The 15480-nt window shown below is 36.2% G+C and overlaps 1 protein-coding gene across 2 annotated transcripts in view; it reads left to right on the forward strand.

Annotated features, from left to right (window-relative positions):
• Window positions 1-15480, forward strand: part of SNX6 (sorting nexin 6) — a 55016-nt gene that overhangs the window by 24724 nt on the left and 14812 nt on the right. The window contains exons 8-11 of one of the 2 annotated variants that reach the window (XM_067737734.1): window positions 1679-1784; window positions 8555-8630; window positions 10160-10199; window positions 14239-14325. In XM_067737734.1, the coding sequence (XP_067593835.1) occupies window positions 1679-1784; window positions 8555-8630; window positions 10160-10199; window positions 14239-14325 (309 nt within the window). The remainder of the gene's footprint in view (window positions 1-1678; window positions 1785-8554; window positions 8631-10159; window positions 10200-14238; window positions 14326-15480) is intronic. The other variant, XM_067737743.1, reaches the window with a different exon arrangement.

Below are 15480 nucleotides of genomic sequence, written 5' to 3' on the forward strand. Positions count from 1 at the left end.
AGGATTGTTAGAAAGATTGAATGAGATGATATGTGTGAATATACTTACAAAGTTAATTATTTACCAAGGTAACACCTAAATTTTTCTTAATGATTTCTGAAAATGGTACAAAAATGGATTTTTCTGAAAACTCTAACCATTAAAATATAAGAGAAAAATGTTTATATTACATTATTAAGTAAATACTAATAAGAGATAAATAATGCTTTGTCATCATTGCCTGTTTTTATAAATACATCTATAGTAAAACTTGGGTGTAAAGTACTATTTGATTTATACTTTAATTTTGCAGAGACAGATCATTTGATATTAAATTATTTGATATTATAATTAATGTTGATCTTTTTTTTTCTTATTTATTTATTTAGGCTGTGCTGGGTCTTAGTTGCAGCACACAGGATCTTCACTGTGGCATGTGGGATCTTTAGTTGCAGCATGCAGACTTCTTAGTTGCAGCATGCATGCGGGATCTAGATCCCTGACCAGGGATCAAACCCCGGCCCCAAGTCTTACCCACTGTACCACTGGGGAAGTCCCTGAATTGTTTTCTTTTCTTTTTTTTTTTTTTTTTCTCGGTACGCGGGCCTCTCACCGTTGTGGCCTCTCCCGTTGCGGAGCACAGGCTCCAGATGCGCAGGCTCAGCGGCCATGGCTCACGGTCCCAGCCGCTCCATGGCATGTGGGATCTTCCCGGACCGGGGCACGAACCCATGTCCCCTGCATCGGCAGGCAGACTCTCAACCACTGCGCCACCAGGGAAGCCCACTGAATTGTTTTTTAACATTAAGTATAAACCACTATATTGATTATGATTTTGATAATTTTATTGAAGTAATAGCTGACATTTTTTTGAACATTTACAGTGTGGTGTTTGGTATCCCACATTTCATCTTCACTACAGCTCTGCAAGTTAGTTTAGCTCCATTTTTACATTTAAGAAAACTGGTACACATGAATTAGCAGATTTTAAATGACATTTTATCAGCACTAACTTCTGCTTCTGTATACTGTTGATGTCGGTCTCAAATTACATCATTTCAGCTGGTGCTTTTTCAATAAACAATTGCTGTTTTAGAAGGGAGGAAAGTACTGTTAATAGTTTTTACTTTTAAAGTATTTCTAGTTTTGTTCCAGAAAAGATTGAAAACAGTGTTTAATATGAAAATTGCTCCCAGACAGCTAGTTTGGCCAGGTTCCCTAAAGCAGTCAAAGAGGGCCCTAATGACTAAGGGATTCAGGAACAGCATTCAGGAACGGCCCATAGAATGCATAACAGACCAAGAGAAACAGATTTTCACTTGTCTGCCAGGCTTCTTTCCCTATTTTCTCAAAAGCAAATGATCACTCCCACTGGCAGAAGTATATCTGTTGGAGAACAGGATTGTAGAGGCGGAGCACAAGTAGGAACACATTTGAGTACAACACGTGAGTCTCAACCATAATGGGGAGCTCTAAGCCTTCAGCTGCAAAACTGTAAAAGATTTCTTACTTGATAGATAGAAACACATGTTTTTAAAGTCTGAACTTGTTGATGAAATCAATATAATGTCTGATTATTAGAGGATAGCTCTGCTGTTTTACTGATGATCTTTTATGATTATAAGGATAGCAAAGTGATTTATGGGTTAGACTAAAGCAAGTAAGTGAAAAAAACTCATATTTTCTTTTGATCCCATAGGATGTAGATGATTTCTTTGAGCATGAACGAACATTCCTTTTAGAATATCATAACCGAGTTAAGGATGCATCTGCTAAATCTGATAGAATGACAAGATCCCACAAAAGTAAGGTTTTTCTCTGTGGCTAAAGTTTATATTGTTTAATGGAATATTTATAAAGTTATTATGTTATTTACAGTTTGTAAAAGTCTTGATATAGGGCAGTGGTTCTCAAACTGTGGTCTCTGCAGCTTTGATCCTAAGGCCCTTTTAAGCAAGTCTGTGAGGTCAAAACTACTTTCATAATAAAACTATGATGCTTTTTGTCTTTTTCACCATGTTGACATTTACACCGATGTTGCAAACGCTGTGGTGGATAAATGCTGGTGCTTTAGCACAAATCACGGCAGTGGCACCAAACTAATAGTCTTTGTATTCTTTCCCACAGCGCATTTGCAATTTAAAGTTTCGTTTAAGAATGTCCTTGATGGTATAGCACAGGGGAACTATTATATTCAGTATTCTGTAATAACCTACAGGGGAAAAGAATCTGAAAAAGAATGGATACATGTATATGTGTAACTAATCACTTTGCTGTATACTTGCAACTAACACAATATTGTAAATCAACTATACTCCAGTATAAAATAAAAATTAAATTTAAATTTAAAAAAAAAAGAATGTCCTTGATGAAGCAGTGAAACTTATTACTTGTGGAAAGTCTCCTCCCTTGAGTATACTTTTTTTAATATTCTGAGTGATGAAATGAGAGGTATGCATAAAGCACTTTGCATATGGATGTATGATGGTTCTCTCTAGAAAAGCATTTTAGTGAATGAGTTGCAACTGAACTAGCTGCTTTTTTTCATAAAATACCATTTTTACTTGAAAGAACAACTGACAAACTGTGATTATTGAAACTTGAGTATTTGGTAGACATTTTATTAAAAATTAATTAAATGGGCCTGACACTTCATGGAAAACAGCTGACAGTGTTTGTTGACGATGATAAAGGTCAGGCTTTCCAGCAATAATTAGAATTTTGGAAAATTTGTATCAGTCACCATGAGCTTGCTTTTCAATAGTTAAAGACTTAATCTGAGGAGATTGATGATAATATTAGTGTGATATTTTTGATATTATATACTGAAGTGTGTCAACATTTGGAAGATCTGTGTGATTCATTGAACTAGTATTTTCTTAATGATCAAAATTATGTATGTAAAAGGTCTATTTAAAGTACAAGATAGATTAAAATGGGTTTTTTTTAACAGCTTTATATTGAGATATAATTGATATCAATAAGCTGCAATGTTCAAAGTGTACAGTTGGATAAGTTTTGACATATGTATGATATCATCACCACAGTCAACATAATGAACATATCCATCACCACCAAAAGTTTCCTTGTGGCCCTTTGTAATCGCTCCCTCCTGCGCCTGTCCCCAGGCCACCGCTGATCTGCTTTCTGTCTGTAGATTAGCTTGCATTTTCTAGAGTTGTATATAAATGGAATCATACAGTATGTACTCTTTATAGTCTGGCTTTGAAATTCAACAAAATTATTTTGAGATGCATCCATGTTGTATGTATCAATAGTTCATTCTTTTTATTGCTGAGTAGTATTCCATTGTATGGCTATACCACAGTTGTTTATCCATTCAGCTGTTGGTGGACATTTGGGTTGTTGCTGGCTTTTGGCCATTTGAAATAAAGCTGACATAAACCATATGTATGTAAGTCTTTGTATGGACATATGCTTTCATTTCTCTTGGGTAATACCTAGAAGTAGAATGGCTGGGTCAAGTGTAAGTGTATAATTAATTTTTTTTTTTAAACTGCCAAACTTTTTTCCAAAATGATTGTATCACTTTACATTCCTACCAGCTGTGAACGAGAGTTCCAGTTGCTTCACACCCTTGCCAATAAAGATAATCAGTCTTTTAAATTTTATCCATTCTGCTAGGCCAGTGTGGTTTTAATTTGCATTTCCCAATGATTGATGATATTGAACATCTTTTCTTGTATAAGTCCTCCAACTTTATTCTTCTTTATCAAAGTCATTTTGGCCCCTCTGGTTTCTTTACATTTTCATATGGATTTTAGAATCAGTTTGTCACTTTCTACAAAAATGCCTGCTGGGATTTTGATTGGGATTGTATAGAATCGGTAGATTAATTTGGGGAGGATTGACATCTTAACACTATTGGTTCTTCTGATACATGAACATGGTACATATCTCCATTTAATTAGGTCTTCTCTCAGCAAGGTTTTATAGTTTCCTTTGTACAGATCTTATACATCTTTAGTTAGATCCCTAATTATTTTTTGATGCTATTGTAAATGTTGTGTTTTTTACATTCCAGTCTCCAGTTGTTTTTTGCCAATATATAGAGATACATTGTATTTTCAGTGTTGAGCTAATAGCTTGCAACCTTACTAGATCAACTCAATTTTTAGCTTTATTAACTATTTTGTAGATTCCTTAGGATTTTCTACATAGACGATCATCTGCTAATAAAAACAGTTACACTTCTTCCTTTCCAATTTGAATGCTGTTTATTTCTTTTCCTTGCCCCATTATACTATAACTATACCCTCCAGTACAGTGTTGATGGAAGTGGTGAAGGCAAGCAACTTGGCCTTGTTTCTTATGGGGAAAGCATCAGTCTTAAGCCGTTAATTATGATAATAGGTGTAGATTTTTCCTAGATGCCTTTTAAGTCAGGAATGAATGTTGGATTTTGTCAAATGCTCTTTTTGCAACAATTGAGATAACCATATGGTTTTTCTTTTTTAGTCTATTAATATGGTTAATGATGTTGATTGATTTTCAGATATTAAACCAACCTTATATTCTTGGGGTAAATATCACTTATATCATTAGATTTAATGTAATAGAGTACACAAAGTTCATTGATAGGATTTTAGATTCCCCACAGGAACTAACCCTTAAACTTAAACTGCTTGTTGAGTAGAGTATCCACAATTTTCTGAAAATATTAGTAAAATGCCTCCTCTTCCAACGACACATCTGTTTGAGGCTAGATTTTCTCCCGATACTTGAACAAAAGCAACGTATCACAGTAGAGTGAATGCAGAGCAGATAAGAGAATGGAACTATTCTATTATTATTATTCTATTAATCCAGACGCAAAAGAGATTTGCAAAACTCTAACAGTGTCACTGTGCTCACTAATTTTAAAATATATAAAGTTATTTTCATTTAAAATGTTATGTTAACTTATAATGGTTTATGGGACTTCCCTAGCAGTCCAGTGGTTAGGACTCCGTGCTTCCAATGCAGGGGGCACGGGTTCTATCCCTGGTCGGCGAACTAAGATCCCACATGCCCCACGGCCAAAAAAGAAAACCAAAATGTATTAATGGTTTTAATACTGTTATTTTAAAATAGTAAATATTTAAAATTTTTGTTTTACTTTTTTAAAAATACAGTACATATTGATAGATGTAACCCGCATAAACAAAGCTCTTTAGGGTCCTCAGTAATTTCTAAGAGTGTAAAGGAGTCCTAAAACCAAAAAGTTTCAGAGCCTCTGATACACAGACAGGTCAGTAGGTACCTAGAAGTACGAACCTCCGTTTTGGGGTATTGTTACATACTCTAATAGAAAGGAGGAAGTAAAGAAGTCTCAGGCCTGGTAACTTCTATTCTTGTGTCATTCTTTTGAGAGAGTTAAGAGTTCTTTTTGTATTTTATTTTCCTATATCTTTGTGATTTGCAGATTCATTCTAATGAAGTAGTAGTTCTTAGTTGCCTGTTCAGTAGTTAAGAACTATATAGTCAAAGTGTGGGAAACTTGAATTCCTTCCTAAATTCATTACTGATTTGCTTTAGAGCCTTGGGAAGTTCACATAATGTCTTGTGTTGGTTTCCTTGTTTATAAAATGGCATTAAGGATAAAATATCTCATACTTTCACTCCTCTGTTAAGAAAAACTTTGTCCCAACCCATCCTCTCCTGGCCCCTCCATCAGGACCCACACTACTCCCTACTCCCCACACACACCCAGAGTCACACAGTGCACCGTGAGGGCTCCAGCGGCACCCTGTGTGCCTTCCTAGGAAACCCCACACTCCACCCACCCCCACTAGGCCCTGGCCCCAGCCTGTAGGCACACCCCCTTCCCCAAAAAAAGAAAAACTTTGTAAATACGAAATGGTACATACTAGTGTTGATTGTAATAATTAGGAATACCTTTAAGTTTAGATTTGATGATTTAAAAATGGAAGCCTACTATATATACTTTTTAAATTTCTTAAAAAGTTATTTAATTCATAAACATTGGCATATCTATTATGTGCCAACCATCATGTTAGATATCGATGATTTCAAGATGAAGAAAATAAGTCTTTGCCATTAAGGAATTAATAATTTTGCAGGTGAGATAAACACTAAAAGCAAAAAATTACAATATACTGTAATTAATCCTGTCATAGAGGTGTATATTAGTGCCATGGAAGTATAAAGAACTATAGGAATCATCTGTTAAGAAAACAGAATATTAGTGATTCTTACTGATTCTATTTGACCAAGTGGAATGGTGTTTTAGGGGAGATGATAGTGATCCTGTTTTACAAAAATACGACTGTTGGGCTTCCCTGGTGGCGCAGTGGTTGCGAGTCCGCCTGCCGATGCAGGGGACATGGGTTCGTGCCCCGGTCTGGGAAGATCCCACATGCTGTGGAGTGACTGGGCCCGTGAGCCATGGCCACTGAGCCTGCGCGTCCGGAGCCTGTGCTCTGCAATGGGAGAGGCCACAACAGTGAGAGGCCCGCGTACCGCAAAAAAAAAAAAAAAAATACGACTTACATATAATTAATTACCTTACATATATAGTGGACCCTTGAACAACACAGGTTTGAGCTATGTGAGTCCATTTATATGCAGATTTTTCTTCAGTAAATATGTAGTATTGTAAAAGTACTACACGGTCCGAGGTTGGTTGAATCTGCAGGTGCAGAACCGTGGATACAGGGGCAACTATAAAGTTAAACAGGGAGTTTTCACTGCGGGGAGGGTTGGCACCTGTAACCCCTGCATTGTTCAAGGGTCGACTGTAATAAAATTTTACAAAATTATAAAGTAAAAACTATTTTTTCATAATTAATGAACTTAGCCTGGATTATGAAAAATTAAGCTTTTCAACTTAATAATTTTATAAGTCACTGTGATTTATAAAATCAGGACAGTTTGTATATTTTTCGTGATCACATAATGCTGTAATAACTAAAGAGGGTAGTGTTCTCAAAGCCTAATGTTAGTTAGAATACAGGAATTTCTTGCTCCAAAAAATAATTTCAGGGTCAGCCTAAGCATAAACTATTAATGTATTCAGTATTAAACACAGAAACCATTTTTGATTCCTACCTGTCAATAAACCAACCTTTAAGTGATTTTTGAGTATTATTATTTTTTTTTTCAACTTAACCTGTTAGGGTGTAGTGAAGAGTCTTATATATAAGTTACTGTTCATAGTCTGAAGTTTGTACTTGAAGTTCCTTTATAAAAGATATCAGGATAGAAGATTTGAGTAACAATAAGTAAGTAGTCACCAAATTTCAGCCATATAAGTTGAATGTAATTTTGTGCAAAATAAGAAAGTATAATGTAAGCATTACTGTTTTGTTAGAGGATAAACACATAAAAGCCTGGTAAAAATAGTACTAGTATAAGTGGGAATACAAAGGAGGCATGTCTAGGATTTCATTAATGATAGCAAACATTTGTATAGTACTGTATACACTATGTGCCAAGTTTATAGTAATGTTTACTAACTCATTTAGTTCTCCAAATAATTATGTGAATTGGGTACCATTATTATCCCTTTTTCCAGATGAGGCACAGGCAGGTTAAGTGATACGCCCAAGGTCATACAGCTGGTAAATTGGGAAGCTGGGATTGGACAGTTTGGTTACAGGTCCACGCTCTTAACCATTGCACTATGCTATTCCTTTTCTGAAATTATAATCTTTTCTCAACAAGGGCATTGTCCTGTGGGGCAAGCCCTAGGAGGAGTACTGTGCTGATGTTGAGTACTTTGCTTCCTAGCACCCAAGGGTAGTGGTACTACCATGCATCTAGCTTCCCAGGCTCCTGCCTCAGGTCTACTGTTTGTAAATCTTACCTGTTACATTTCCCAAATATCTTCCAGCTTTGTTAGTTCCTCTCTGCTCTTAATGTTTCCACTACCTTGATCCTGACCCTCAGCATCTGACACAGCAGTTTCCTGGTTGGTCACTGTGCCTTCTGTGTCTCTCCACTATTAGTCTTTATTCAAGGCAGCAGAATTTTTTAATCTAAAATCCTTATCAGGTTGATTGCACCACTACTAGGATTTTAAAATGTTTAATAACACCCATTCCCACAAGATCAGGTCCAAACTTCATCATGGCTTACAAAACCTTTCTTTCCCCCAAGATGCTTGGAAGAAAAATAAATTGATTTTTCCATCTTCAACCCTCTCCACTCCCCTCTGTACCCTGCAGTGCCATAGTCCCAGAAGGCTCTCTGAAAATACTTTGCTCTTTTATGTCTCCCTGGCCTTTTTCCATGCTCTTCCCTTTATCCAGAATGCACTCTCCTCCTCTTTGCCTAGTAAAGATTTGCTCATCCTGTGAGCTCCAACTCCTATAGTGTCTGTAAATCCTTCCCTGACCTCCTCAGGTGAAATCATCTGTTTCCCCTGCTCGCGATGTAGTTTATACCTACTTCTAATATAAAATTCATCATTTTGTATTATTGTTTTTGTCATTTCTTTCACTAGACTTTGGGCATCTCATATTACATACACTTTTTTTTGACAGGTAGGTATTCAGTAACTATTTTTGAATCAATGAATAAATATATTAAATTCTTAAAACTTTTTCCATAGGTGCTGCAGATGATTACAATAGAATTGGTTCTTCATTATATGCTTTAGGAACTCAGGATTCTACAGATATATGCAAGTAAGCATTCTGATTTAAAACATTAAATATAAGTAAAAGAAAATTTTTGTTGGCAGCTCAGGCACACACAATACTTCTGACCCAGCAGGCATTTTGGAATATTTTTGTCAAAACACGTTGATAATATGGAGCTTCTTTATAAACTTAGGTCAGTGTCATTTTTCTCTTCCCTTTCCCTCCTTTTTTTTTAAATCTGAGAAATAAAAATCGACCTTAGTATATATAATTTTAACATTTACAGTGTTTCATTTGATGAAAATTTGCCAATTTGTATGTGTGAAAGAGACAGAATTTATGTTTAAATGTTATTAGATTTTTATAATGTTTATTATAAATAAGAAATGCTGTTTTAGAATATATATATACACACATATATATACACACACACCCATATATATATACACATATACATATATATACACACACATACACACATACATATATATATATTTCGTTGGAGGCCAGATTTCAATGTACCATAAATAATCTTAGTTGCTCCGATAATGTTTAAACCCAGCTCTCTATTGAAAAATAATTCAAACACATTTTAAAAATTTTAAGTGGAAAAACTATTTTCATAGTCCATGCCTTTCTCCAAACCACATCCTTGAACTTTTCTATAGTATATCCTGTCTCAGTAGACATGTCAGATCCAGTTTTTCAGCAAATCCAGTTTTTCAGCAAAACGCTAATTAACATGCTACCTTCCCAAAGAGTTAGTTCTTAAGTATTTGATAAGAAGGAAAAACGTCAACTTTGCCATGTGTTATCTTTTATAAACCTCTCAAAGCAAGTTCTTTTTAGTAATGTGAAGTTCATAAAATTCATTTTAGCTTTCGATAGTATTTGCCCTAATCCAAATATAATGTCATCGATAATTACATATTTTACAGGATACCATTTAATAGTTTGGCATGGGGTTATTTTTTTAGTTGGTGTCAGCGTTTGAGAGATGGGCTTTTTAATTAATAGTGAAAGTGGGGGCTTCACTGGTGGCCTAGTGGTAAGGACCCTGGGCTCTCACTGCAGTGGCCGGGCTCAATCCCTGGTTGCAGAAGATCCTGCAAGCTGCCTGGTGCGGCCAAAAAACAAAGTGAAAGTGAGCTATGAAGTAGAGATTGGCTGTTCATTTGTGTTGTTTTCCAAAACAAAGCAGCTCCATTTGAAAGTATTTAAGACATAACTCTTTGGATGTCATTGCCCTGTACTTCCGTAATAATTTAAAGGTATGGTTTTATTTAATATTATGTGGCATATTACCAAAGGATATCGAGACAGATTTTTTAAGTTTTTAACATATGGCTTAGACCGCCACCTTGAAATGGGAAGATTTTCTGTAATCGTATGTCAAAAGGAATCTGTTACATGGGTGGACGTACAGAGATTTTTGTTGAACTAAATGAAGTCTTCAGTGAACAAGACAAATATTGTAATGAGGTAGGAATGTTCATTATTAATCTGGTTTGGGGTATATTCTCTGAACATTTGAAATAGAAAATTATTTATGATGAAATATTTTTCCTTTCCAGGTTTTTTCTTAAAGTTTCAGAACTTTTTGATAAAACAAGAGTAAGTACTAATAATTAACCTTTGGGAGTCTAAATCTCTGCAAACGGTAGTGTTTAACTTGTTGGGCTGTGTTTAACTTTATTGAGGAAGATGAGTTATACTTCAGAAGGTTGAAGAGGCAGATTTAAATTTGGAAATAATGAGAGTTTTTCAGGAAATTTAGTTTTTGTTATGGTCTTTTGGTATATGTGTAAAAGTTCATACTCTTGATCAGAAAACGTGTTCATTAGGAGGCTGGGTTTATTTTTATGAAAGATCATTTTTTTCCTGGGGCTTTGTAAGCTAGAAGAAAATCTTAGATTCACTATAACTTTACCAAGATTATTGCTTTTGATCCCCCATGACACCCTGCTTTAAAAAAGAGTTGTATCAACATAAGACAAAAATATAACTGCAGAAAGTTTTCATTCATAGTAGTAATAATTTAATACTGATATAGTCTTGGTTTTCAGGGGTCATGTTAATTTATGATCATTCTATCAGTTGATAGTGAAAATGTTTACTAGATTTGTAATGGTACTTAGCTGAGAGTCGTGGTGGCTAGTCCGTTGTAGAAATCAGATTTCATCATGACCTTGGCAGTTGAGTAGTGGAGACAAGTTGAAGAAAAGGAGATACTCTATCACAAAGGAAAAAGTTCTTAAATATGTAAGTAAATGTTATACTGGGGTCCATATAGCTCATTATTCTGCTTTGATATTTGTACCAGTGAGCATTTTCTGGGAAGGTATAGTTGTTTTTGTGTGCGTGTTCATTTATATCAAAAGAATAGGAATCTATCACAAACAGCCTTATGTGTCAATTCTTTTGGAAGCAGATGTCAAGGTGGGATTAAATGTACAAGAGATTTATTGTGAAAAACAAAGAGGAACGAGCAGGAGTAGACAGGAGGGGAGCGTTCCGATAATAGTGCAGGTCTACACCTGCAAAAGGAGAGGGAGAGGAAGGAGGACTGTGTAGGAAGAGTTTCAGACTATAGCGCAGTCCTAAGAAAGCTTTGTCCACGTCAGAGGGGAGTGCCTGAGCCAGAGCTGCCCATTAGAGGAGTTCTGCATCAGGCAAGAATGGGCTGGGTGGGGAGGATGGAACATAACTTTCGTATGAACATGGTTCCAGATCCAGAGATACTGCAGTTGGGGCTATCAGTCAACTGTGCTCCTTGCAGCAGACATTCCTCTTGGAGATCTGGGTGGCACATTTCCATAGCCCCAAAATTCTTTATTTCCTTTAGCATTTGCATGTTGTTCTGGTTATTATTGCTGTGTAACAAACCATCCTAAAATCAGTAGCTTTAAACAGCAACCATTTTAGTATGCCAGTGAACTCTTTGGTTCAGGAATTCTGAAAGGGCACAGCAGGGATGGCTTGCCTCTGCTCCATGATGTCTGGGGCCTCAACAGGGAAGATATGAAGGCCAGGGCCTGGAATCATCTGAAGGCTCTTTCACTCATATGTCTGGGGGTTGATACTGGCTATCAGCAGGAACTTCTGATAGGGCTGTTGGCTGTGACACCTACATGTGGCTTTCCCATGGAGCTGCTTAGGCTTCTTCACAGCATGGTAAAGAGGTTCCAAAAGCGAGTATCCCAAATTATGGGAAGTAGAAGCTGCTAGTTTCGTTAGGCCTGGGCTTGGAAACTGGCGCAGCATCATTCCTGTATTGGGCAAGCAGTCTGAGAGCCCAGATTGAAGGGGAGAAGACACATACCCTACTTAATGGAAGGAGAGAAGCCCTATTTAAAAGCACTGAACATCATCTAGCATGTCAAGAAGTTCTGTAAGTTTGTTTCTCCATAAAGAAACTTCAAGATTTTTTCAGAACTTTTTATTAAAGTGTATTATACATGTAGGAAAAAACACATAACAGAAGTGTACAGCTCAGTGAAATGTCACAGTTTAACACACTCATGTAATGAACAGCCAGATCAAGAAATGGAACATTACCAGCAACTCAGATGCCCTGTTCCGCTTCAGCTGCCTTCTGAGTCACCACCTCGGCTGCAAGGCTAACCACTGTCCTAGCTTCTAACAGCAAAAATTAATTTTATTTTCATATTTTATGTAAATGGATTATGCAGTATATATCCTTATGTCTGGTTTCTTTTACTCAATATTACATATATAAGATTCATTGGTGTTGCACGTCGGTATAGCTCCTTCATTCTTATTGCTGTATAGTTTTCCATTGCAAAAACATACCTAATTTTATTATCTTTTCTACTGGTAGGCATTTGGATAGTTGCTAGTTTGGGGCTCTTTACAAAGAGTACTGCTAAGACCATTCTTATTTATCTTCAGCTGAACATAAGTATTCATTTCTGTTGAATGTATGTAACTAGGAGAGGAAGTGATGGTTCATAGGATATCCATGTGAAAAGCTTTTGTAGGTACTGCCAAACTGTTTCCCAAAGTGATTGTAACAACTTACATTCCCACCAGAATGAATGTGAGCATCTCACTGCTGCACAAGTTTGTAATATTTGGTATTTTAGCTGTTCTGGTGGATGTGTAGGGTTTTTTTAATTTTAACAACAATTTCAGAGTCGCAGAAAAGTTGCAAGAATAGTACAAAGAATTCCTCTACATGTGTCACCCAGATTTTCTTAATGTTAACATTTTCTACATTACTTAAAGTTCTTTTATTCCCAGAAGTCCATGTTTATTGTTTTTTGCCCTTTGTGCACATTTCTCTCTCTCTTTTTTAAAGATAAGAATCAATTTTAACGTACCAGGACTTCCCTGGTGGTCCAATGGGTAAGACTCCACGCTCCCAATTCAAGGGGCTGGGGTTCAATCCCTGGTCTGGGAACTAGATCCCAGATGCCTTAACTAAGAGTTTGCATGCCTCAAGTAAAAATCCTGCACTTGGCAAAAAAGATCCTGCATAATGCAACTAAGACCTGGCACAGCCAAATAAATAAATATTTTTTTAAAAAATTTTTAATGTACCAATATGATTATCAGTGATTCTCCATACTGTCATCAATATCTAGTATAGAAAATGTTCCCAGTTGTCTCATAAATGGCTTTTTACGGTGGACTTTGTTTGAATCGGGATCCAAACAAGGTTCCCACATTGTATTTGGTTGACATGATACATTCTTCTTTATTCTCTGTCTCTCCAGACTGAATGAAGAGTTCTCATCTTTTTCTTTTTTATTTTTCTTTTTTTTTAAATCATCCTTGTTTTTATTTATTTACTTTATTTATTTTTGGCTGCGTTGGGTCTTGATTGCGGCACACAGGATCTTTTGTTGTGGTATGTGGGCTCATCGTAGCGCAGGCCGGCTTCTCTCTAGTTGTAGCACATGGGCTTCTTGCTCGTTGTGGTGCTGCAGGCTCCAGGGCATGTGGGCTCTTCGTCGCGGTGCACAGGCTTCTCTCTAGTTGTGGCACGTGGGCTTCTTTCTAGTTGTGATGCAGACTTCTCTCTAGTTGTGGCGCACGGGCTCCAGAGCGTGTGGGCTCTGTAGTTGTGGCACGTGGGCTTAGTTGCCCCGTGGCATGTGGGATCTTAGTTCCCCGCCCAGGGATTGAACCCTTGTCCCCTGCATTGGAAGGCAGATTCTTAACCACTGGACCACCAAGGAAGTCCCGAGTTCTCATCTTTTTAGTCAGACTTAATGTTTTAAAATTGTTTTCTGGTTGTCCACAGCAGAAGGATTGGTTTGAATTACCTAGTCTACTGCTGTTGCCAGCCTCTATTACTTTATAATCATGTGTACATATCAATTGCCATTGAAATGCATAGAGAGAAAAATACAGGTGAACCTGAAATATGATATTGAAACTCATTACAGCCAAGAACTTGAGTCAAATATAGAATCCTTCCGTAAATTCACTAATCTGTTCATTTTTTTGTCAGTTACAAAAAAAAAAAACTAACAGACTAACAAAAGAGAAGGAAAGGAAACTTAGTTTAAATAGGAATTGATACTGTAGTTATTTATAACTAATATTTTTACAATAATTAAGAAAGAAAACACTGAGTATAGAATGTAAGTACTGATTAAATACCCAATTTTTTCCCCTTTTTCAGAAAATAGAAGCCCGAGTGTCAGCTGATGAGGACCTCAAACTTTCTGACCTTTTAAAATATTACTTAAGAGAATCTCAAGCTGCTAAGGTAACTATTCTTTTTTTTTAAATGGACTGCTTTACAAAAGCCATCATCTCCTTAGAGGTTGTTAGACTTAAGATTGTTAAAGATGACTTATCTCTTGATTTTAAATTATATTTTTAAGTATGATTTTTTTTTCTCCTTTTATAAATTGTAGGTCAGGGAACCCCACATAAATGTTTCCTCTATAAACTCCTGATAGAATTTGTCTAGAAATTTTTTTTAATTGAATTTGGTATATTTAGTCAGGTGAAATACCTGCAAAAACAAAAGTAAAACCCCCAAATAACAGTTGTACAGCTAAAGGATTCCTAATTTTGTCTATCTAAGTCCTCTGTTGAGGGTGAGAGAGCCATAAAACAGAGAAGTATGTTTTATTTTAAGGCATCTCAAGTTTCCTTTTGGAAATCTATGTGCAAAACTAAAACTCTTACTAATCAAAAAAAAGTTTAATAAAAACATCTAAAAAGCAATGAAAAGTTAGTGGCTCAGATATTCCAAATTCCATGTTAATTTATAAATTGAGATGTTGTACAGAAAATTCCCATCTAATCATGGGATTGCTGGGTCATATGGTAGTTCTATTTTTAGTTTTTTAAGGAACCTACATACTGCTCTCCATAGTGGCTGTATCAATTACATTCCCACCAACAGTGCAAGAGGGTTCCCTTTTCTCCACACCCTCTCCAGCATTTATTGTTTGTAGATTTTTTGATGATGGCCATTCTGACCAGTATGAGGCGATACCTCATTGTGGTTTTGATTTGCTTTTCTTTAATGATTAGTGACGTTGAGCATCCTTTCATGTGTTTGTTGGCAATCTATATCTTCTTTGGAGAAGTGTCTGTTTAGGACTTCTGTCCATTTTTGGATTGGGTTTTTTGGGGTTTTTTTGATATTGAGCTGCATGAGCTGCTTGTATATTTTGGAGATTAATCCTTTGTCACTTGCTTCGTTTGCAAATATTTTCTCGCATTCCAGGTGTTGCCTTTTCATCTTGTTGATGGTTTCCTTTGCTGTGCAAAAGCTTTTAAGTTTCATTAGATCCCATTTTTGGTTTTATTTCCATTTCTCTAAGAGGTGGGTCAAAAAGGATCTTGCCGTGATTTATGTCATAGAGTGTTCTGCCTATGTTTTCCTCTAAGAGTTTGATAGTGTCTG

The sequence above is a fragment of the Pseudorca crassidens genome, chromosome 1, assembly GCF_039906515.1.
Source record: "Pseudorca crassidens isolate mPseCra1 chromosome 1, mPseCra1.hap1, whole genome shotgun sequence".
NCBI lineage: Eukaryota > Metazoa > Chordata > Mammalia > Artiodactyla > Delphinidae > Pseudorca > Pseudorca crassidens.